Raw genomic sequence first — 22,867 nt, 5'->3', positions numbered from 1 at the left:
AATGGTCATAACATTTTTATTTTTGAGTAACATGACATTCATTTTATGATTAATTGTGATACACTGAGGGAGAACCCACAGGACAAACATACTCTTGTGTAAAACACATGATAGCAGCCAGGCACCAGAATGTAGAAGCTTTCATCACGTGTAATGTCCCTAAAGACTACGAGGAAAGTTGGAGAGACGCCTCTCATTGTGATCAGAGGAAATAATGGCTGAAAGAAGAGCCAAAAAAGGAGGAGAGCAGGATACAGAGCCGGAATGAGTTGTTACCTGTATCTGACCAAGAGAGAGGTAGTTAGCCTGTAGCTCCTCTTTATACCTTACTCTTCTCTTACTTGCACTGACACTTTATCATTTACTTCTAAAGGTAGTTTTATACCTAAATTGTTTAACTGAAAAAATATTATTCTCCTTCTTAGCACTTTGCACCAATTAACTATTATCTTCTGTCTCTTTGCTTCAGCTCAGTATTAGACACTATTGTATTAAACACTGCCTCTCACCCTCTAGTCAATGTTTCCTTTGTATTATTTAAAGAAATAAACTTTCCCATTTGATTTAAGGTTTTCACCCTCCCTTTTTTCCACTCCCTCTGCTTGTACAGTAGCTTTAACTCTACTAGTTCCATCCCGGTGTCCTTCCTACATTCACTCCCTCCCTACTTTATACTACCTCACTGTCTCACTCTGAAGCATTTATTATTTCAGCTTGTTGCTCATCCTACCTCCTGTATAACCGTGTTACTTTATTCAGAATCAACTTTGTTTTTAATATTTTACCACCTTTGTCTGTTTTCATCTTTTCTGAAAGAGCATTTCAGGTTTACTCTACAGAGAAATCCAGAGACTGAATCCATTTGAGAGAATCCCAAGAAAAGAACAGTGTAGAATCTACACACTAAGGTAATACTCCTACCTGCTGGAGTCAGTAGTATACTTTATTTATATGTGATTGAACCTAAGAGACTGGGCACAAGGCAGAATATGTGAGAAAGAAAGAGGGGGAAACCGAATAGAAAGAGATTCACATAAAGAATTTTAGAGAAAATACATAGATACATTGTGCAGATACAAAAGACAGTATACAAAAGTCAGCTGTGCAGATACAAAAGACAATATACAAAAGTCAGTATACAAAAGTCAGATGTGCAGGTACAAAAGACAATATACAAAAGTCAGTATACAAAAGTTAGATTTGCAGATACAAAAGACAGTATACAAAAGTCAGATGTGCAGATACAAAAGACAGTATACAAACGTCAGATGTGCAGATACAAAAGACAGTATACAAACATCAGATGTGCAGATACAAAAGACAGTATACAAAAGTCAGATGTGCAGATACAAAAGACAGTATACAAAAGTTAGATTTGCAGATACAAAAGACAGTATACAAAAGTCAGATGTGCAGATACAAAAGACAGTATACAAACGTCAGATGTGCAGATACAAAAGACAGTATACAAACATCAGATGTGCAGATACAAAAGACAGTATACAAACGTCAGATGTGCAGATACAAAAGACAGTATACAAACATCAGATGTGCAGATACAAAAGACAGTATACAAACGTCAGATGTGCAGATACAAAAGACAGGATACAAAAGTCAGATGTGCAGATACAAAAGACAGTATACAAAAGTCAGCTGCAAAGACTAAGAACTATCATGCTTATTGCTATATGATTAACGTTGAAAACAGCTAAACTCAGGCACCAGACACATTCCTCTGTTTTTTTTGTGAGCAGGAGACAACTAGTGCCAGCTACATTTATATACTCTTTGTGAATAGCGCACCAGCTTTGTCTTGCTCAGAAGAAGCAATGGATTCCAGTTCTTAAACACAGCCTTAGCCATGTATTTAAGCAGTTTGCAGGGATGAAACATAATGTTAGCAATTAACATTACTTTAACAATAATATGGTCTAATGCATTAGAGTACTTTGTTACAACACTTACATTAAATGTCCCTTTAAAGAGAGGGAGTATGCTTTAAACAGCCCGTGCCTTTTTCTTGCAGTATGAACATATTTTTGCAATCTTTCTGCCACCTCTCGTTGTTCTTACATTGGAGAACAGACTTTTCCACTCCCTTGCCAATCATACATAGTGTATCGGAATAAAGATCAGTTGTCCATGTATAAATTAATACTAAATTGTTGTGAAGTTGAGGGACTGCTAGATTGGTGTTTATACAGCGGTATTTTAAATGCTTTATGGATTATGTGGCAACTTTATAGCCCTGTATATACATATATTTACATAAATACACACACGCATAGTAAGCAATACATTGCAAAATCCTTATATTTACTTATTTGATATATGTAAATTAACTAATGCAATCACTGTGTAGAATGTTGTAAAGTCAGTTTTTTTAAAGTCCAGAATCCCTGGGGAAGTGCAAAGCCACATTTTCAGTATTATGTCTCTTTAAAGACTAGAGACACAAAAGGTAAAACACAAGCTAGACATTACAGGACAATAAAATACAGGCAGAGACATATCTGAATGAGTCAGGCCTCTAATACTTATGTTTCTTGTTCACAGAAAGACCCTAGCTATAGGTGGAGTATGTGGCAATCTAAGCAAAGCCTGGAACATCAGGAATAGCAGGTTCCCCACCCACACCCCAGCAAGAGCTATAGGGCAGACACAGCTTCCAAGCACTAAAGATGAGTTGTAGCTGCCTGCACCCAGAAACTGACTCTGAATACGAGGAGGTGAGTGATATCTTACTCAAATGTGGCAAAATATCACAACTGCAGAAAAAAGCCTTAAAACTTTTTTGTCAATTCTGGGCATTTAATAATGCATTTGTCTTGAAATGGATATTACTGTACTTAGGAAAAAAATAAAATGTAATACTTTCCTTATACCTAATCACATAGGAGAGACTGGGCACAAGGCAAAATATGAGAAACAGGATACAGAGAGAGTGAGAATCCAAGAAAGAATTATACAAAATATAAAGAGGCACATTGTGCAGATAAAAAAAACTGTAAAAAAAGTCAGATGGGAGGACAGAAAACAGTACAAAATAGGGACAAGCATGTTCTATCAGATATCAGAAGAGTACTACATTTTCATTGGTCAACAGGCGCCTTAGCATTGTGTCTTAAAGAGACATGAAATTCAGATTTAAAAGGTACAGAAGTGCATTTCAAATTTGAATACATTTTACAGAATACATTAATGTACAGCCTTATTGAAACCTATTACAGTTATTGTAATAACTTATTTTCTAAGTGATTCACTAAAGCTTTGTGCTACTACCTAATATTTAGCAACGGCTCCAGCGTTAAGCCAAATAGGCATGTGCCTACGGTCTTAGTAAAATGCAGGCAGACTTGCAAATCCTACAAGGCGCACAATGATACACACAGCAGCATTTTCTTTATTTCTTTTGGTTTGTTTTTCTTTTTTAAGATCTTCCTAGACACCAGCATTAACAAACATGTAAAGGAGGGGGCACCCTTACACCGTTGCATTTGTGCTACAGGTATTGTGTATGTGCAACTTCTAAACATATGAATTTCATAGGCTCTAAAAAATGCAGTAGCATTTCTGATAAATGAATATTCCTTTTAATGAAAAACAAAATTTAAAAAAATATATAAATAAACGGCAGCAAAGTTTTAGTCCTTAGACCTTATATATTTTTAAATTGACATGAAACCCCAAATTGTTCTTCCATGACTCAGAGCATACAATTTTAAACAACTTTTCCACTTTTATTGTCAAATTTGCTTCATACTCTTTGTATCCTTTGTTAAAGGCACCGCAATGCACTGCTGGTGGCTAGCTGAAGACACTGTGTGCAGCCCCCAATCAGCAACTACCTCCCAGTAGTGCATTGCTGCTCTTAAAGTCTAGTCAAAATTAAACTTTGATGATTCAGATAGGGCATGCAATTTTAAATAACTTTCCAATGGACTTTTATCATTAAATTTACTTTGTTCCCTTGGTGGTATTTTTGAAAGCCATACCTAGCTAGGCTCAAACTGATTTCTAAAACCATTGAAAATCGCCTCCTACCTCAGAGCATTTTGAAAGTTTTTCACAGTTAGACAGTAATAGTTTATGTATGTCATATAGATAACATTGTGTTCACTCCTGTGGAAATATTTAGGTGTCTGCACTGATTGGTTAAACTGTATGTCTGTTAGAGATAAGGGGGCAGTCTGCAGAGGCTTAACTACAAGGCAATCACAGAGGTAAAACATATATTAATATAACTATGTTGGTTATGCAAAACTGGGGAATGGGTAATAAAGGGATTAGCTATCTTTTTAAATAATAAACATTCTGGTGTAGACTGTTCCTTTAAGCCTACCTATGCTTTTCATGGGCGGAACTATCATTGGTGCAGCAGGTGCAGTGGCAACATAGCTTGAGTGTTGGAAGGGGCCCATATTAGCCAGTCTATGCATAGGTATGTGCCTATGTGAGCAGTATCTATTGTCAGTATATCCCAGGGTTATAATACAATTTATTTATTTTTATTATTCAAAATAACCTCCAATTAAAATGTATATACAAAACAATTGAAATTAATATGTATTCCTAAATTCTTGAGATTAGTTAAATTTATAAACACATTGAAATATATTTATTCAGAAACTAGAATAGATTATGAATCAACTATACACGCTTATGCTGTTATAATATTCTTTACAAAGTAAATCAAAAATATATCTCTAAAATGGACCTTACTTACAATGAATCACATAAAAATATCACAATAAAATACCAGAATCTTCTATAATTAGCCAATAACTCTAATTCAATGCCCAATATGGATTACAAACTTACTCTGCTTAATTTACCCCAATCAGAGATTTAAATACAATAACCAATTTTTAAATATCTCACAATAGCTGCAAATAACTTAAAGGGACAGTCTACCATATAATTGTTATTGTTTTAAAAGATAGATAATCCCTTTATTACCCATTCCCCAGTTTTACATAACCAACACAGTTATAATAATATGCTTTTTACCTCTGTGATTACCTTGTATCTAGGAACCTTCTTCCAACCCCCTGATCACATGACTGTGACTGTTTATTATCTATTGTCTTAAATTTAGCATTGTTTTGTGCTAAATCTTAAATAACCCCCTGTGCCTGAACACAGTGTTATCTATATGGACCATGTGTACTTTCTATCTCTTTGTGTTGAAAACAGATTTTAAAAGCATGTGATAAGAGGCAGCCCTCAAAGGCTTAGAAATCAGCATATGAGCCTACCTATGTTTAGTTTAAACTAAGAATACCAAGAGAAAAAAGCAAATTTGATGATAAAAGTAAATTGATTAAAATTAAAAATCCTATCTGAATAATGAAAGTTTAATTTATACTAGACTGTCCCTTTAATAAACACCAGAGAGATTTACTTACAATAATAAGCCTGACTTAGAAATATGAAATACAAAAGACCTTTATCTAGCAAGTAAACTTATTTAGCATTAATGTGACTAGTTAAAACTACACAGGACTATGGATATAAATTTAAAATACCAATTGTGCTCTTTAAATTACCAGCTGCAATATAACTGTAGCAACAAAATACCTTTGATTTAAATATAAAAGTATGAAATAACCTTTTATACGTTACAGGTTAAACCAAATTGAAGTTTCAACTTTTTCAGATAAGTCCAGTTCACCTCATAAATTAAGAGAGGTATTTTGCAATATGGATAAGGAAGTTAGCCCAAGGTTATCAATCAAAATTTTAGCAAGCAAAGACCACTTCTATCCCCTTGCATGAGGTTATATCACGTGATACACCCCACCCCTTTTTATTCTAATTATTGGTGAATATTCGAATACGTGCTTACTGAAGCTTGTCTGATAGGCCCTTTGGAGCTGAACATCTCTTGGTTTACTGGGATCATACCAGTTTTAGTCCATTAGGGGGCAGCAGATAACTGGAAATGCAGTTTCATTATAAACACTTCTAACAGTACATACAGATTCTTATATATATTCAAATGTATATTTAGTATATTCACTATTTCTTGATATTAATAAACCTGTCTGGTTACATATATGTCCCATCTAATATAATCTAGCATGCATTCATAGATACCAAACATGAGTATACTTCAATCCTATAATATTTTAGAAAATGCCTTTAAAGTTGCATTTTTATGAGGGACTACTAGTATCAATCAATAAAATATATATACATGGGTATATCTATCTGACGTATTCTGTATATCAGCTCATTTGATATACTTGTACATATTTCATTTCCTAGTCACATCTTATATCATAGCTATATATGAGTATTATAGTTATTTATTAATACATGTCTCAACAGTGCCCAAGACATGGGCTAAAAATCTATGATGCATCTATATGTCAACTCATATCATCTTATTTAGAAATCTCATCTTCATATCAGTTCTCCCCTGTAATGTTCATTAGATTTCTGGAAAACAAATAAAAATGTATTTATCATGAAATAAACTGGTTAAACATTTTTAATTGATTACATAGCTACTTATTAAATTCAGCATATACTTATCTAATATGTTATTGTCAGGCATTTCATCTCAGATCCACAATTATATATATTTTTATACAATACTGAGGTATACCTTAACTGAAATTTAAACAAGTTACAATGCAACATGTGTTTCTGCTAGCCAGCATGATGTGTATCCGAGGTTTAGGGCAATTAACAGGACTGTGCTAATTACTATATCCTCAGAATTTCGTTTGCATATCTGACTTATGTAGAGAATCTTGTCTCCAACACCCCAGGATGCATCATGGCTTGGGTAATTATCAGGCCCATGTTTACCCTTCCTGTGGAGCTATGAGCTTCAAAGGCTTAATTAGTGATTGAACAATTGTATCATCCCTTTTGTTTTCCAACTTGTCTTAAGCAGTGAGGGTACAGGGGCTATAGTGAGACCAATTCATATGAAATTAGATATTAGCCAAAATGAAATATTAGATTATGTGATACATCTGTAGTTTATTTAATGTTACTTCACAGGTACCCTGACACTTTGTATAGCAACTTATCATTACACTATGCAGAATACTCACATCTTTATACAGTGCAAGGTTTACTATTAGTGTACAGATATTCCGTCATTATACAGCACAGCTAATGTATACTGAGCACAGATGAACCTAAGTAGCGATTAGCATTCGGTACACGGAGGTAAGACAAATTAAATGAGAGAAAAAGAGAGCAGCACCTAGCTATACCTTTAACCAGCACACGCTCATTAAGCAAGTATATAAAACATGTGGCCGAGACCAAAAAGACGGTTACAGAGACTGAAAATGCAATTAAACCACATCCTTTAATAACCCACTAATATATTTTTGTACATTAAACATAAAGGCAAAAAAAAAAAAAATCAGGTGTTAAAGAGTGTGTCCTCCTCTGTTAATACGTCCTGCTAAGGTAGCCTCCAAAGCATATTTGTCAACACTGTGCACAGTCGAACTGGGTTAAGCTGTTGCAAATTGTAGCCCATAAGATATTTGCAGTCTGTTAGTCCGGTCTTGATTAGTAAGCAAATTAATTTAGCAGTCCCCAAAGTTCAGCGTTGTTATCTGGTAAGCTATTTTAGTGTAGCCACATGCAGGCTAAAGTTGAACCAGGTCGGTACACTCCGGACGCTAGTGGCTGATCAGTAGGTCTTATGTTAGGTGTTAGTCCAAACTGAGTCGTTATGGAGGGCATGCGTTTAAACAATAAAGGTCAGCTGTCAAATACCTTACTTGCGGGAGTGACGTCTCACTACCACCGCAAGACCGAATACATAGCCAAATCCTCTTAGACAGTCTCCAGTATCTTCACCCTCTCGACTCCAAACAAATCCTTTCTGCCTAACCGGGCAGCCAAGCAGTGCGTCCAAACACTGCCACGCTCACGGAGCTCCAGTGGGCGTGGAGATAGAACAGCAACACGTGTTTCACCCAAACAAAGGTTCTGATGGGGCTTCCTCAGGCTTGTGATGCCTTACTACGTCAGCTAAGCCTTTTATTGAAGCAGATCCCGGTGAATTAACTCGTTCTGTGCCTTAGCAAATTAACTTAAATTATTGTCACTAAATAAAAAATAAAAAAGGGGGGTATACGGATTTGAATTATGACAGGTTGTTAACCTTTTATAATTGACTTGAAGAGTAAAACTATATGGAGCAGAACAACATAACGATAATCATTATTGACAGTGATGATATCAGTTTATATATTAAATTACGAAGCTGATGCCCAAATTTCATTAAGCCTATGTCCACAGCAAACCAAATTTTTTTTATATGGTTTGCCCAATCTAAACCATCTATCCATTGAATATAAATGAAAATTATATACACTAACGAATTTAAAATTTCATTTTTTGGAGAGAGGTTACAGCAGAAATTGGATTAAAAAGGGGTCCCAAAGAGCATCCCAAATAGATAGGAATACTTTACTTTATCAATTGAATGATAAAAGTGAAGAGCAATTGATAAGAATGATTACTACATACAATAACCAATGGTCTGATGTGCGAGCTATATTATCCAGACATTGGCATTTACTCACCCTAGATAAAGATATTCACAATTTGGTTGGAGATTATCCACTATTAACAGCTAGGAAGGCACGATCCTTGAAAGATTTTGTTGTACATAGTCATTATGTAAATCATGACCCTAAAATGTGGTTAGGGAGCACAAAACCAAAAAATGGTAGCTACCCATGCAATAAATGTAAAATGTGCAAACACATGATCAGTGGCAACACTTTTGAGGACACCAAAGGGAGAATACATAAAACCAAAGGCTTTATCACTTGTAAAACATTTGGGGTAGTCTATGTCCTATCATGCTCGTGCCTAAAACAGTATGTCGGAAAATCTTATAGAGAGTTCAAGGAAAGGATGAAGGAGCATAGGCGTGACATTGTTAATAAAAAAGTTAAGACTAGTGGTATAGCAAGACATTTTGCTGACTTTCATGACAGTAGTGATGAATGTTTAAAATTTATAGGAGCTGAATACATTGGAATTGGAGAAAGAGGCGGTGGTTGGGATAATTTGCTGCTAAAAGCAGAATGTAAATGGATATTTAATCTAGACACTGTACAACCAGGAGGTCTAAATGAAGAATTGAATTATGCTCCATTCTTATCATGAGAAATTTTTAAAGAATGTCTATTATTCTTCGTCCTCCGTCTACTTCTCCTACTTTGTACAATTTCATTCACCTAAAATAATTGTTCCCCATGTATATCATAGACTGATGACTGTGTGGGAAATGAATGGAAATATTGCCCAATTCGTTAGTGTATATAATTTTAATTTATATTCAATGGATAGATGGTTTAGATTGGGCAAACCATATAAAATGAATTTGGTTTGCTGTGGACATAGGCTTAATGAAATTTGGGCATCAGCTTCGTAATTTAATATATAAACTGATATCATTACTGTCGTTATGTTGTTCTGCTCCATATAGTTTCACTCTTCAAGTCAATTATAAAAGGTTAACAACTGTGTATTTATTGTCTATGTGGGACTACTTGCCATTGCTGTCTTAATTCAAATCCGTATACCCCCCTTTTTTATTTTTTATTTAGTGACAATAATTTAAGTTAATTTGCTAAGGCACAGAATGAGTTAATTCACCGGAATCCGCTTCAATAAAAGGCTTAGCTGACGTAGTAAGGCATCACAAGCCTGAGGAAGCCCAATCAGAACCTTTGTTTGGGTGAAACACGTGTTGCTGTTCTATCTCCATGCCCACTGGAGCTCCGTGAGCGTGGCAGTGTTTGGACGCGCTGCTTGGCTGCCCGGTTAGGCAGAAAGGATTTGTTTGGAGTCGAGAGGGTGAAGATACTGGAGACTGTCTAAGAGGATTCGGCTATGTATTCGGTCTTGCAGTGGTAGTGAGACGTCACTCCCGCAAGTAAGGTATTTGACAGCTGACCTTTATTGTTTAAACGCATGCCCTCCATAATGACTCAGTTTGGACTAACACCTAACATAAGACCTACCGATCAGCCACTAGCGTCAGGAGTGTACCGACCTGTTTCAACTTTAGCCTGCATGTGGCTACACTAAAATAGCTTACCAGATAACAACGCTGAACTTTGGGGACTGCTAAAATAATTTGCTTACTAATCAAGACCGGCCTAACAGACTGCAAATATCTTATGGGCTACAATTTGCAACAGCTTAACCCAGTTCGACTGTGCACAGTGTTGACAAATATGCTTTGGTAGCTACCTTAGAAGGACTTATTAACAGAGGAGGACACACTCTTTAACACTTGAATGTTGTTATTTTGTTTTTTTTGCTTTTAGGTTTAATGTACAATAATATATTAGTGGGTTATTAAAGGATGTGGTTTAATTGCATTTTCAGTCTCTGTAACTGTCTTTTTGGTCTCGGCCTCATGTTTTATATACTTGCTTAATGAGCTTGTGCTGGTTAAAGGTATAGCAAGGTGCTGCTCTCTTTTTCTCTCATTTAATTTGTCTTACCTCCGTGTACCGGATGCTAATCGCTACTTAGGTTCATCTGTGCTCAGCAATTAATTAGATCCTGTCTAAGCTGGTATAACTTTATCTCATATATATATATATATTTCTTTCATGTAATTAGCAAGAGTCCATGAGCTAGTGACGTATGGGATATACATTCCTACCAGGAGGGGCAAAGTTTCCCAAACCTCAAAATGCCTATAAATACACCCCTCACCACACCCACAAATCAGTTTTACAAACTTTGCCTCCCGTGGAGGTGGTGAAGTAAGTTTGTGCTAGATTCTACGTTGATATGCGCTCCGCAGCAGGTTGGAGCCCGGTTTTCCTCTCAGCGTGCAGTGAATGTCAGAGGGATGTGAAGAGAGTATTGCCTATTTGAATTCAATGATCTCCTTCTACGGGGTCTATTTCATAGGTTCTCTGTTATCGGTCGTAGAGATTCATCTCTTACCTCCCTTTTCAGATCGACGATATACTCTTATATATACCATTACCTCTACTGATTCTCGTTTCAGTACTGGTTTGGCTTTCTACTACATGTAGATGAGTGTCCTGGGGTAAGTAAGTCTTATTTTTGTGACACTCTAAGCTATGGTTGGGCACTTTTATATAAAGTTCTAAATATTTGTGTTTAAACATTTATTTGCCTTGATTCAGGATGTTCAATATTCCTTATTTCAGACAGTCAGTTTCATTATTTGGGATAATGCATTTGAATAATCAATTTTTTTCTTACCTTAAATTTGACTTTTTTCCCTGTGGGCTGTTAGGCTCGCGGGGGCTGAAAATGCTCCATTTTATTGCGTCATTCTTGGCGCGGACTTTTTTGGCGCAAAAAAATTCTTTGTTATTTCCGGCGTCATACTTGTCACCGGAAGTTGCGTCATTTTTGACGTTTTTTGCGCCAAAAGTGTCGGCGTTACCGGATGTGGCGTCATTTTTGGCGCCAAAAGCATTTAGGCGCCAAATAATGTGGGCGTCTTTTTTGGCGCTAAAAAATATGGGCGTCATTATTGTCTCCACATTATTTAAGTCTCATTGTTTATTGCTTCTGGTTGCTAGAAGCTTGTTCACTGGCATTTTTTCCCATTCCTGAAACTGTCATTTAAGGAAATTGATCAATTTTGCTTTATATGTTGTTTTTTCTATTACATATTGCAAGATGTCCCAGATTGACCCTGAATCAGAAGATACTTCTGGAAAATCGCTGCCTGATGCTGGATCTACTAAAGTTAAGTGTATTTGCTGGATCTACTAAAGTTAAGTGTAACTTATGGTATCTGTTCCTCCAGCTGTTGTTTGTAATGAATGCCATGACAAACTTGTTAATGCAGATAATATTTCCTTTAGTAATGTTACATTACCTGTTGTTGTTCCATCAACATCTAATACTCAGAGTGTTCCTGTTAACATAAGAGATTTTGTTTCTAAATCCATTAAGAAGGCTTTGTCTGTTATTCCTCCTTCTAGTAAACGTAAAAGGTCTTTTAAAACTTCTCATTTTTCAGATGAATTTTTAAATGAACATCATCATTCTGATTCTGATAATGATTCCTCTGGTTCAGAGGTTTCTGTTTCAGAGGTTGATGCTGATAAATCTTCATATTTGTTCAAAATGGAATTGATTCGTTCTTTACTTAAAGAAGTCTTAATTGCATTAGAAATAGAGGATTCTGGTCCTCTTGATACTAAATCTAAAGGTTTAAATAAGGTTTTTAAATCTCCTGTAGTTATTCCAGAAGTTTTTCCTGTCCCTGATGCTATTTCTGAAGTAATCTCCAGGGAATGGAATAATTTGGGTAATTCATTTACTCCTTCTAAACGTTTTAAGCAATTATATCCTGTGCCATCTGACAGATTAGAGTTTTGGGACAAAATCCCTAAGGTTGATGGGGCTATCTCTACTCTTGCTAAGCGTACTACTATTCCTACGGCAGATAGTACTTCCTTTAAGGATCCTTTAGATAGGAAAATTGAATCCTTTCTATGAAAAGCTTACTTATGTTCAGGTAATCTTCTTAGACCTGCTATATCTTTAGCGGATGTTGCTGCAGCTTCAACTTTTTGGTTAGAAGCTTTAGCGCAACAAGTAACAGATCATAATTCTCATAGCATTGTTAATCTTCTTCAACATGCTAATAATTTTATTTGTGATGCCATCTTTGATATCATTAGGGTTGATGTCAGGTATATGTCTCTAGATATTTTAGCTAGAAGAGCTTTATGGCTTAAAACTTGGAATGCTGATATGTCTTCTAAGTCAACTTTGCTTTCCCTTTCTTTCCAGGGTAATAAATTATTTGGTTCACAGTTGGATTCTATTATTTCAACTGTTACTGGAGGGAAAGGAACTTTTTTACCACAGGATAAAAAATCTAAAGGTAAATTTAGGTCTAATAATCGTTTTCGTTCCTTTCGTCACAATAAGGAACAAAAGCCTGATCCTTCCCCTACAGGAGCGGTATCAGTTTGGAAACCATCTCCAGTCTGGAATAAATCCAAGCCTTTTAGAAAGCCAAAGCCAGCTCCCAAGTCCACATGAAGGTGCGGCCCTCATTCCAGCCCGGCTGGTAGGGGGCAGATTATGATTTTTCAAAGAAATTTGGATCAATTCAATTCACAATCTTTGGATTCAGAACATTGTTTCAGAAGGGTACAGAATAGGCTTCAAGATAAGGCCTCCTGCAAGAAGATTTTTTCTTTCCCGTGTCCCAGTAAATCCAGTGAAGGCTCAAGCATTTCTGAAATGTGTTTCAGATCTAGAGTTGGCTGGAGTAATTATGCCAGTTCCAGTTCTGGAACAGGGGCTGGGGTTTTACTCAAATCTCTTCATTGTACCAAAGAAGGAGAATTCCTTCAGACCAGTTCTGGATTTAAAAATATTGAATCATTATGTAAGGATACCAACATTCAAAATGGTAACTATAAGGACTATTCTGCCTTTTGTTCAGCAAGGGCATTATATGTCCACAATAGATTTACAGGATGCATATCTGCATATTCCGATTCATCCAGATCACTATCAGTTTCTGAGATTCTCTTTCCTAGACAAGCATTACCAGTTTGTGGCTCTGCCGTTTGGCCTAGCAACAGCTCCAAGGATTTTTACAAAGGTTCTCGGTGCCCTTCTGTCTGTAATCAGAGAACAGGGTATTGTGGTATTTCCTTATTTGGACGATATCTTGGTACTTGCTCAGTCTTCACATTTAGCAGAAACTCATACGAATCGACTTGTATTGTTTCTTCGAGATCATGGTTAGAGGATCAATTTACCGAAAAGTTCATTGATTCCTCAGACAAGGGTAACCTTTTTAGGTTTCCAGATAGATTCAGTGTCCATGACTCTGTCTCTGACAGACAAGAGACATCTAAAATTGGTTTCAGCTTGTCGAAACCTTCAGTCTCAATCATTCCCTTCGGTAGCCTTATGCATGGAAATTCTAGGTCTTATGACTGCTGCATCGGACGCGATCCCCTTTGCTCGTTTTCACATGCGACCTCTTCAGCTTTGCATGCTGAACCAGTGGTGCAGGGATTATACAAAGATATCACAACTGATATCTTTAAAACAGATTGTACGACACTCTCTGACGTGGTGGACAGATCACCATCGTTTAGTTCAGGGGGCTTCTTTTGTTCTTCCAACCTGGACTGTGATTTCAACAGATGCAAGTCTGACAGGTTGGGGAGCTGTTTGGGGGTCTCTGACAGCACAAGGGATTTGGGAATCTCAGGAGGTGAGATTACCAATCAATATTTTGGAACTCCGTGCAATTTTCAGAGCTCTTCAGTCGTGGCCTCTTCTAAAGAGAGAGTCGTTCATTTGTTTTCAGACGGACAATGTCACAACTGTGGCATATATCAATCATCAAGGAGGGACTCACAGTCCTCTGGCTATGAAAGAAGTATCTCGAATACTGGTATGGGCGGAATCCAGCTCCTGTCTAATTTCTGCGGTTCATATCCCAGGTATAGACAATTGGGAAGCGGATTATCTCAGTCGCCAAACGTTACATCCGGGAGTATGGTCTCTTCACCCAGAGGTATTTCTTCGGATTGTTCAAATGTGGGGACTTCCAGAAATAGATCTGATGGCTTCTCATCTAAACAAGAAGCTTCCCAGGTATCTGTCCAGATCCAGGGATCCTAAGGCGGAAGCAGTGGATGCATTGTCACTTCCTTGGAAGTATCATCCTGCCTATATCTTTCCGCCTCTAGTTCTTCTTCCAAGAGTAATTTCCAAGATTCTGAAGGAATGCTCGTTTGTTCTGCTGGTGGCTCCAGTATGGCCTCACAGGTTTTGGTATGCGGATCTTGTCCGGATGGCCACTTGCCAACCGTGGACTCTTCCGTTAAGACCAGACCTTCTGTCGCAAGGTCCTTTTTTCCATCAGGATCTCAAATCCTTAAATTTGAAGGTATGGAGATTGAACGCTTGATTCTCAGTCAAAGAGGTTTCTCTGACTCTGTGATTAATACTATGTTACAGGCTCGTAAATCTGTATCTAGGAAGATATATTATCGAGTCTGGAAGATTTACATTTCTTGGTGTCTTTCTCATCATTTTTCCTGGCATTCTTTTGGAATTCCGAGAATTTTACAGTTTCTTCAGGATGGTTTGGATAAAGGTTTGTCTGCAAGTTCCTTGAAAGGACAAATCTCTGCTCTTTCTGTTCTTTTTCACAGAAAGATTGCTAATCTTCCTGATATTCATTGTTTTGTACAAGCTTTGGTTCGTATAAAACCTGTTATTAAGTCAATTTCTCCTCCTTGGAGTTTGAATTTGGTTCTGGGGACTCTTCAAGCTCCTCCGTTTGAACCTATGCATTCACTGGACATTAAATTACTTTCTTGGAAAGTTTTGTTTCTTTTGGCCATCTCTTCGGCTAGAAGAGTTTCTGAATTATCTGCTCTTTCTTGTGAGTCTCCTTTTCTGATTTTTCCTCAGGATAAGGCGGTGTTGCGAACTTCTTTTAAATTTTTACCTAAGGTTGTGAATTCTAACAACATTAGTAGAGAAATTGTGGTTCCTTCATTGTGTCCTAATCCTAAGAATTCTAAGGAGAGATCATTGCATTCTTTGGATGTAGTTAGAGCTTTGAAATATTATGTTGAAGCTACTAAGAAATTCCGAAAGACTTCTAGTCTATTTGTTATCTTTTCCGGTTCTAGGAAAGGTCAGAAGGCCTCTGCCATTTCTTTGGCGTCTTGGTTGAAATCTTTAATTCATCATGCTTATGTGGAGTCGGGTAAAACTCCGCCTCAAAGGATTACAGCTCATTCTACTAGGTGAGTTTCTACTTCCTGGGCGTTTAGGAATGAAGCTTCGGTTGATCAGATTTGCAAAGCAGCAACTTGGTCTTCTTTGCATACTTTTACTAAATTCTACCATTTTGATGTGTTTTCTTCTTCTGAAGCAGTTTTTGGTAGAAAAGTTCTTCAGGCAGCTGTTTCAGTTTGATTCTTCTGCTTATAATTTCAGTTTTTTTCATTATAAGATTTAAACTTTATTTTGGGTGTGGATTATTTTCAGCGGAATTGGCTGTCTTTATTTTATCCCTCCCTCTCTAGTGACTCTTGCGTGGAAGATCCACATCTTGGGTATTCATTATCCCATACGTCACTAGCTCATGGACTCTTGCTAATTACATGAAAGAAAACATAATTTATGTAAGAACTTACCTGATAAATTCATTTCTTTCATATTAGCAAGAGTCCATGAGGCCCACCCTTTTTGTGGTGGTTATGATTTTTTTGTATAAAGCACAATTTTTCCAATTCCTTATTTTTTATGCTTTCGCACTTTTGTCTTATCACCCCACTTCTTGGCTATGCGTTAAACTGATTTGTGGGTGTGGTGAGGGGTGTATTTATAGGCATTTTGAGGTTTGGGAAACTTTGCCCCTCCTGGTAGGAATGTATATCCCATACGTCACTAGCTCATGGACTCTTGCTAATATGAAAGAAATGAATTTATCAGGTAAGTTCTTACATAAATTATGTTATATATATATATATATATATATATATATATATATATATATATATATATATATATATATATATATATATATATATATATGTGTGTTTGTGTATAGGTAGATACAGATATGCTCAAAATCATTATACAGAGAAGCATGTATATCATTATTGCTTATTACAGAGTTACCTTCTGGGGGGGCCAAAACAACTTTTTGCACCAGGGCCCTCTGTTCAGTAGTTCAGCTACTGATGATTTTCAACAAAAGATACAAAGAACAAAGCAAATTAGATAACAGAAATACATTGGAAAGTTGTTTAAAATTGCATACTCTATCTAATTTAATTACTGTTACTGTTAAATACTGTTCCTTTAAGGTGTAAAGACAAAATAAAAAGAATAATTGTTTCTTGGAAGTGCTGCTGCCTTTTTTTAAGTTTCCAGTATTGGGTCCTGGTGCAGGGACCGTTTTTTTTAACACCTGGGTTCTGAATCTCTGCTGGGCATAAATTTGACAGGGTTAGCAGCCCACTCCCTGTGTGAGTAATAGGCCTATTTTTGTGCATACCCCCTGCTCCACGTGTAAATGAGATGGCAATATCAGGTGCCTAATTTATTCATGCAGATAATAATTCCAACTGGATAGCAGTACTTGAGAAACCTTTTTTGGGACATGAGGGCCAAGGCAAACAATAAGGCAACATTTCAATCTACTCTTAAAGGGACAGAAAACACCTTTAATTACAACAAGATATTTCTGTTGTGTTGCTATAGAACAACATATCAGTCAAGTCTTAGCATTTTTCATTCAAATTAACATCTTTTTTTTCTGCAATTATTTATCAATAGCCAAACTCCACCCACCATTTGCCGTATTTCAAGGGGCCAACCTGGGCTTTAATCTGGCTATAATGTGTATCGTTTTGCCGTTGTTATCAGCTAAAACCAATTAAGGACAGATATAAAGGAGAGTTAGCCTTGAGCAATCAGCAGGGTGCTGTTTAAGTTCTGGTAATTACATATTGCTGCATTTTCAGAGCTAAATTACATGAAAAGGGGCAAAATAAATATTACAAATATATTTAAAAGTTGTTTCCTTATAACTAAACATTTTATACACACATTTTATGGTTTCCTTGACCCTCGTGTTCTATTAAAGATGTTTAAGTAGGTGCTGGATCCACTCTCTTGCATTATCCTTGTAGATGGCAACACTGTTTGTATTTCAGATACTTTCCATAACTGTAATTGGGGGTTGATGCAGACACATTCTTCTTTTAACCATGGTGATGAGTTTTTTTTTCTGTGTGTGATCCAAGCCTATAGGTTCCTTCTCCTTTGCACCTAATGTTTTGGGGATTATTTTGGCTGCAGTGTTGCTTAGGTTTGTACATTGTTCAGAAATATGATTCTCCAGACCAGAGATGAGATAACCTAGGACATATTGCAGCAACAGTCTGGGAGCACACACAACTATCATATGAAAGAGCATCATTTTAAACATGTTACATTTTTTATTTGTTTTTGGCATTAAAGCGTTGTTAAAGCTGTAAGGAAGTGCTCAAATGCCCTAAAATATAGAAGCTCATGATCCGTGTTCCCTCAAAGGCCAGTTTTGTGATCAGCCCAGCAATGCAACAATTAAAGGGACAGTTCACCCAAAAATTGTCTCCCATTTAATTTGTTCCCAATGATCCATTGTACCTGCTGGAGTGTATTCAATTGTTTACGAGTAGCTCCTTTACCCCTATTTTGGTCTTTGAAATAGCTGATTTATCTTGTGGTTTCCCAACATATACTAAAAGTTTTGATACTGGAGTCTCAGCTAAACACAGCAGAAGAAATTAAACTCAGAGTCGGGTGCAGGATAGTTAAGTAATAAAATGATAATTTTCCATTGCTCTCTCTATGTATTGAGCTTCAGTTTTCCAGACAAATATAAGATAAGGAAGCAAGTGCGTGTACACAAAGTGATAACATAATGAGATATGATATTACCTGAAGCTTAACCCATTGTAATAGGCTGTGGTTTAAAAGCACAAAATCAGCTACTTCACATACACACATAAACCTGAAAATGCAATTTCTCATACATTTTATACTCTGCAACTGGTATAACAAAGTCATTGGAAATGCATTAATATAAAAACAATTTTACAGTGTACTGTACCTTTAATTACAGCAATAAGCAAATACGACACAATGCAGACTGCAAGGTGTGGTTACCCTATTAACCGTTTCACTACTGGGCCACTCACAAAACTGGCCTTAGAGGGAAAACTGCTCAAAGTATGTGTCTATAAAGTGCTGGTTTATCTAATAAGTACTTACCCGGAAGGTGATTACTTGCACATCAGGGCTGAGTTTCTATATACAGTATACAAATATCCTTGTATGGCTACAGTGTTCAATATTCTTACCAAGTCTTAAATTTGACATAAATTGTTCAGTCCCATCAGCGTTGCAAGAATTAACAGACCTTGGCCTTGGATCTAATGAACTGGGTCCAGAAGGCAGATTAAGATCTTGAAATACCATCTGGGTCTTGTCAGGTGACTAAAGAGAATGCAGCTTACTTTTAAATGTATTGTTTTATTGTAATATATTGTTACTGATAATATTTCAGTTGTTGCTAATTAAACTTTATTGAATATAATTTACCACGAAGAGCTTGCAGTTTATTTTGTGTTTTGTTGTGTGAATACTACAGGGACCTAGTACTGGAAAATTGCCTATGGTCACCTCTGTTGATATGTCATCATTTTTTCTTCTTTATTTAACCCCTTGAGTGCTAACGACGGCTCTGAGCTGTCACAGAGTTTCCCACTCAGGTGCTAACGACAGCTCAGAGCCGTCGCTAGCACTCTCCCACCTTGAGGTAGATCTAAGGGCTCCCACCTGCTCCTACCCCGGCGATCGGGGCTGTATAGTGACAGGCATCGCCAGGGCTTCACATTATGCGCGGTGACGTCACCATGCAACTTTATTTAAACTTAACAATGTTAAGTGTAGGAAAAGGGGGCATGCTACTTAGAAGCCTGTATCTCAGGCATCTAAGCAGCTACAGACCCCCAAGACCCACCGTTGGAAAGGTAATTGCCCAAACTTTCCAACATTGTGAGTTTTGGGGATCTGGAAAAAGAAAAAAAAAGTTTAAAAAAAAACAAGAAAAAAAAACCTTTGAACAGCTTAGCACCCAGGTGGGAAAGTGCTTAGCACTCAAAGGGATTAACTAACACTTAACATAATTTTCCTCCTACAGACTAGTAGTTTATTTATACAATAGACTGAAAAAGTAATTTGCCCTTCTATGATAAGCCATCTGGAAAAGCATAAATAATTTCACTACCAAAAAAGAAGCAAAGGACAGCATCATTGGCTTTTACTGATTACACAGAAGAGCTTAATATACACTTCCAATAGAGGGTGCTATCTATAGTATATATACTGTTGTTATCAGAAAAAATGTATATACACAATAAAAGGGGTATTGACAATATTATTGAATAATATTATTAGAAAAAAGCCCTTCAAAACAAGGGTATAAGCACACTGTGTGTATCAAACATTATATATGCAAACCATAACAGTTTCTATGGATAAGAGTCCCAATAAAGATGATGTTTGGAGCAGATCACATCAATCTTTTCTTCCAATGAAGGCATGACTCCAAATAATGCAGCACTCTCTTTATACCTTAGCGTCAAGCGATCTGGAACAAGGATTGGAACATAGAGAGGCGCCTGTGTGTATCAGTAGCATAAAAATAGAATAGCAAACAAAAAGGAACCCCTGTACTCACATTTCCTTGGAGCACTCAGACAGTGCTATTAGGCGTGGACTGGGTATTTATACATCAACCCAGCTTACTGTTCTCCCGAATACAGGCACTCAGGGATGCAGGGGCCCAAGACACTAGGAATCACAGGATCCAACGATTGCTGGGTTTTCAACAGCTTAATAATTCCAATGGAAGCGATTGGTATAAAGCAAGTAGTGGAGGTTCCAATTTAAAAGTTCAACAAATACTTTATTAAAAAAAATTAGTAAAAGAACAAATTAAAAACAGGAACCATGAAGGTAGGGTATATTAGCAAACCCCCCTAAAATGCTACGCGTTTCTCAGCGCTTCAGAACGCGGTTTCATCAGGCATACAAATGAGGCTATAGTTAGCCTTTAAATACACATGCTTTACCAATCAAAATAATCACCTGGGCACCTCCCTCACAGGGGAGTGCTCCCAACAAATGAACCCTTTGTTTAGAGCACATACTTTCATCCAAAGTGATAAATTAATTCCTCATGGTATATGCACACAGGACAATGTCATACATAATGTATAAAATGTTATCTTAAATCTCCCTTATATTCAAGTGTTGTTTTATAGTGGCCTACTACTGGGTACTGTATCTCTAATATATAGTAGTACCTCCCATAATTATAGGAGTTTAATATCATATGCTTCTTTATAAACTTCAAACAATCATTGGTGTGAAAAAAATGTGGTTAAAAAATTATTTCAAATGAATAATCATCCTAATCTCAATGTGTTATAAAACAGTTTCTTAGTGTAAAAAAGATAGATATGATTATAGTGGTTATATACTGAATTAATTTACGTAGTAAAGATATGTCTACTGTAAGGTATATCACTACAATAAGGGGTGTGTATGAGACCATCAGTTGGCCAAGGATTGTACAAATATACAAGATTCAATGGCAGCCTCTATGATTAAACATATCCCAAATAAGCAGCAAAATATAAATATCAAATGCACAATAGACATGTCCATACCTTAGTCAGTATACTTTTAAGAAGTGTGTGTAGATCTTCTTATAGGTTAAGATATATAAGTGCAGTATCTTTCTTGTGGATGATCACGCTAATACAGCGTGTTTACATCCGGTATCGTGGTCTAATGGGGGGCGTGGCTAGAGTGATGTGGTGTGAGATCGTCAAAATGAGTCACAGACTACGTCACTGTGTGTAGTGTGCGTATTACTAATGGAAATGCAGAGTGATTTATAAGTGAGTTGGTTAGCGATCCCAAATCATAATTATATATAAATGTGACACGTGGTTTAGAGGGGACTGTTGTAAAAACCAATCTCCAATGAGATGTGATTTAACATAATACTAAATAGGCTTAACTAGTGGGTATGAATGTGATATGTGGGGATATTAAACCTCTATAACACTAAAACCTTATTAATAAAAGTGATCATTGAATCCTCTAAAAAAGGGGGTTAAATATAAAAATGAGGTGTTGGGGTTCTATGAAAGCCTATGTGTACCCATCTCTAAATATACATATATTTATAAATATATATATATATACTGTATATATATATATATATATATATATATATATATAAACCACCATCCAGATAATAATAAAGGGTGCCCAAATGCAAAAAAGGTGAAATAACCAATATTTGCATATAGGAAGTTATATATACACATATCCACAACCAAAGTCATGGGAAAATTACATTTGCATCAATATCCATATAAAGACTCAATGACCATCGATCAGGGTCAAAATTACTTTTACCAATGATGGTTAAAAAATTAGTGTGTGTAGGTCCTATTATGATGCACAAACTGATAACTATAAAAAGGCATATATACATATGCACTTGGGGGGGCTTTTACTGAAAGACTTGAATAATTTCAACCTCCGTTTTTACTTTGCCTCTGCTGGATGTGGTTGAAGAATAAAGATGTTCATGTGATTCTTTAGAGAAAGGGGTTTTCAGTCTATGTTGAGGCCCGGTTCCCCTCAGAGTACAGTGCTTGTCAGAGGGATGGATTTAGGGTATGGTTTATGTTGCTTTGTTTTCATCTCATGGGATATCTTTCATAAACCCTCTGTAATGGGTAGCAGGGACGTGTCTTCAGCATCCGTTTATGGATCTACAAATAAACTCCTATTCCATAACCTCTGCTGGTTTGTTTCAGTACTCGTTTGGCTGTCTGGTACTTGATTGCTAGTAGACTAGTGTCTATTGATAATTTTTTTTTTTTTTTTTAAATAGAGAATCAAATAGACACTCATTTAGCTATATTATGGGGACTTTTTTTATTTTAAAAAAAAGTATCTATTTATATACTTTTATATATGGCCCTGGGACAAATCTTTCACTATTCCCTTGCTTTTGCATGCAGCTTTTTTTTTTGGCGCTTTGACGCGCATTCAGAGGTAATGTTATTTTCTCCTGTTCTGGTCCTTTCAGCTCGGCTTAGCACGCATTGTTCCTGTTAAAGCTACTTAAGTGGGGATAAATGGTTTCCATTCCTCAAGCACTTTTTAAGGGGTTTTATAGTATTTATTGCATTGCTTTGCCTTATGCTATAATGGAGCAGCAGAATTC

General features: G+C 36.5%; 1 protein-coding gene across 2 annotated transcripts in view; it reads left to right on the top strand.

Moving 5' to 3' along the window:
* Window positions 1-278: 278 nt before the first annotated feature.
* Window positions 279-22,867, top strand: part of LOC128647851 (putative uncharacterized protein DDB_G0271982) — a 30,098-nt gene continuing 7,509 nt past the window's right edge. The window contains exons 1-3 of one of the 2 annotated variants that reach the window (XM_053700562.1): window positions 279-297; window positions 817-908; window positions 2,557-2,729. In XM_053700562.1, the coding sequence (XP_053556537.1) occupies window positions 2,682-2,729 (48 nt within the window). In that variant the 5' untranslated portion in view covers window positions 279-297; window positions 817-908; window positions 2,557-2,681. Of the gene's footprint in view, window positions 298-339; window positions 374-816; window positions 909-2,556; window positions 2,730-22,867 lie in introns of those variants that run through there. The other variant, XM_053700561.1, reaches the window with a different exon arrangement.

Source organism: Bombina bombina, chromosome 2 (genome assembly GCF_027579735.1).
Source record: "Bombina bombina isolate aBomBom1 chromosome 2, aBomBom1.pri, whole genome shotgun sequence".
NCBI classification, from domain to species: domain Eukaryota; kingdom Metazoa; phylum Chordata; class Amphibia; order Anura; family Bombinatoridae; genus Bombina; species Bombina bombina.
Note: the sequence above shows the minus strand (reverse complement) of the source record. Positions and strands in the feature narration are given on the sequence as shown.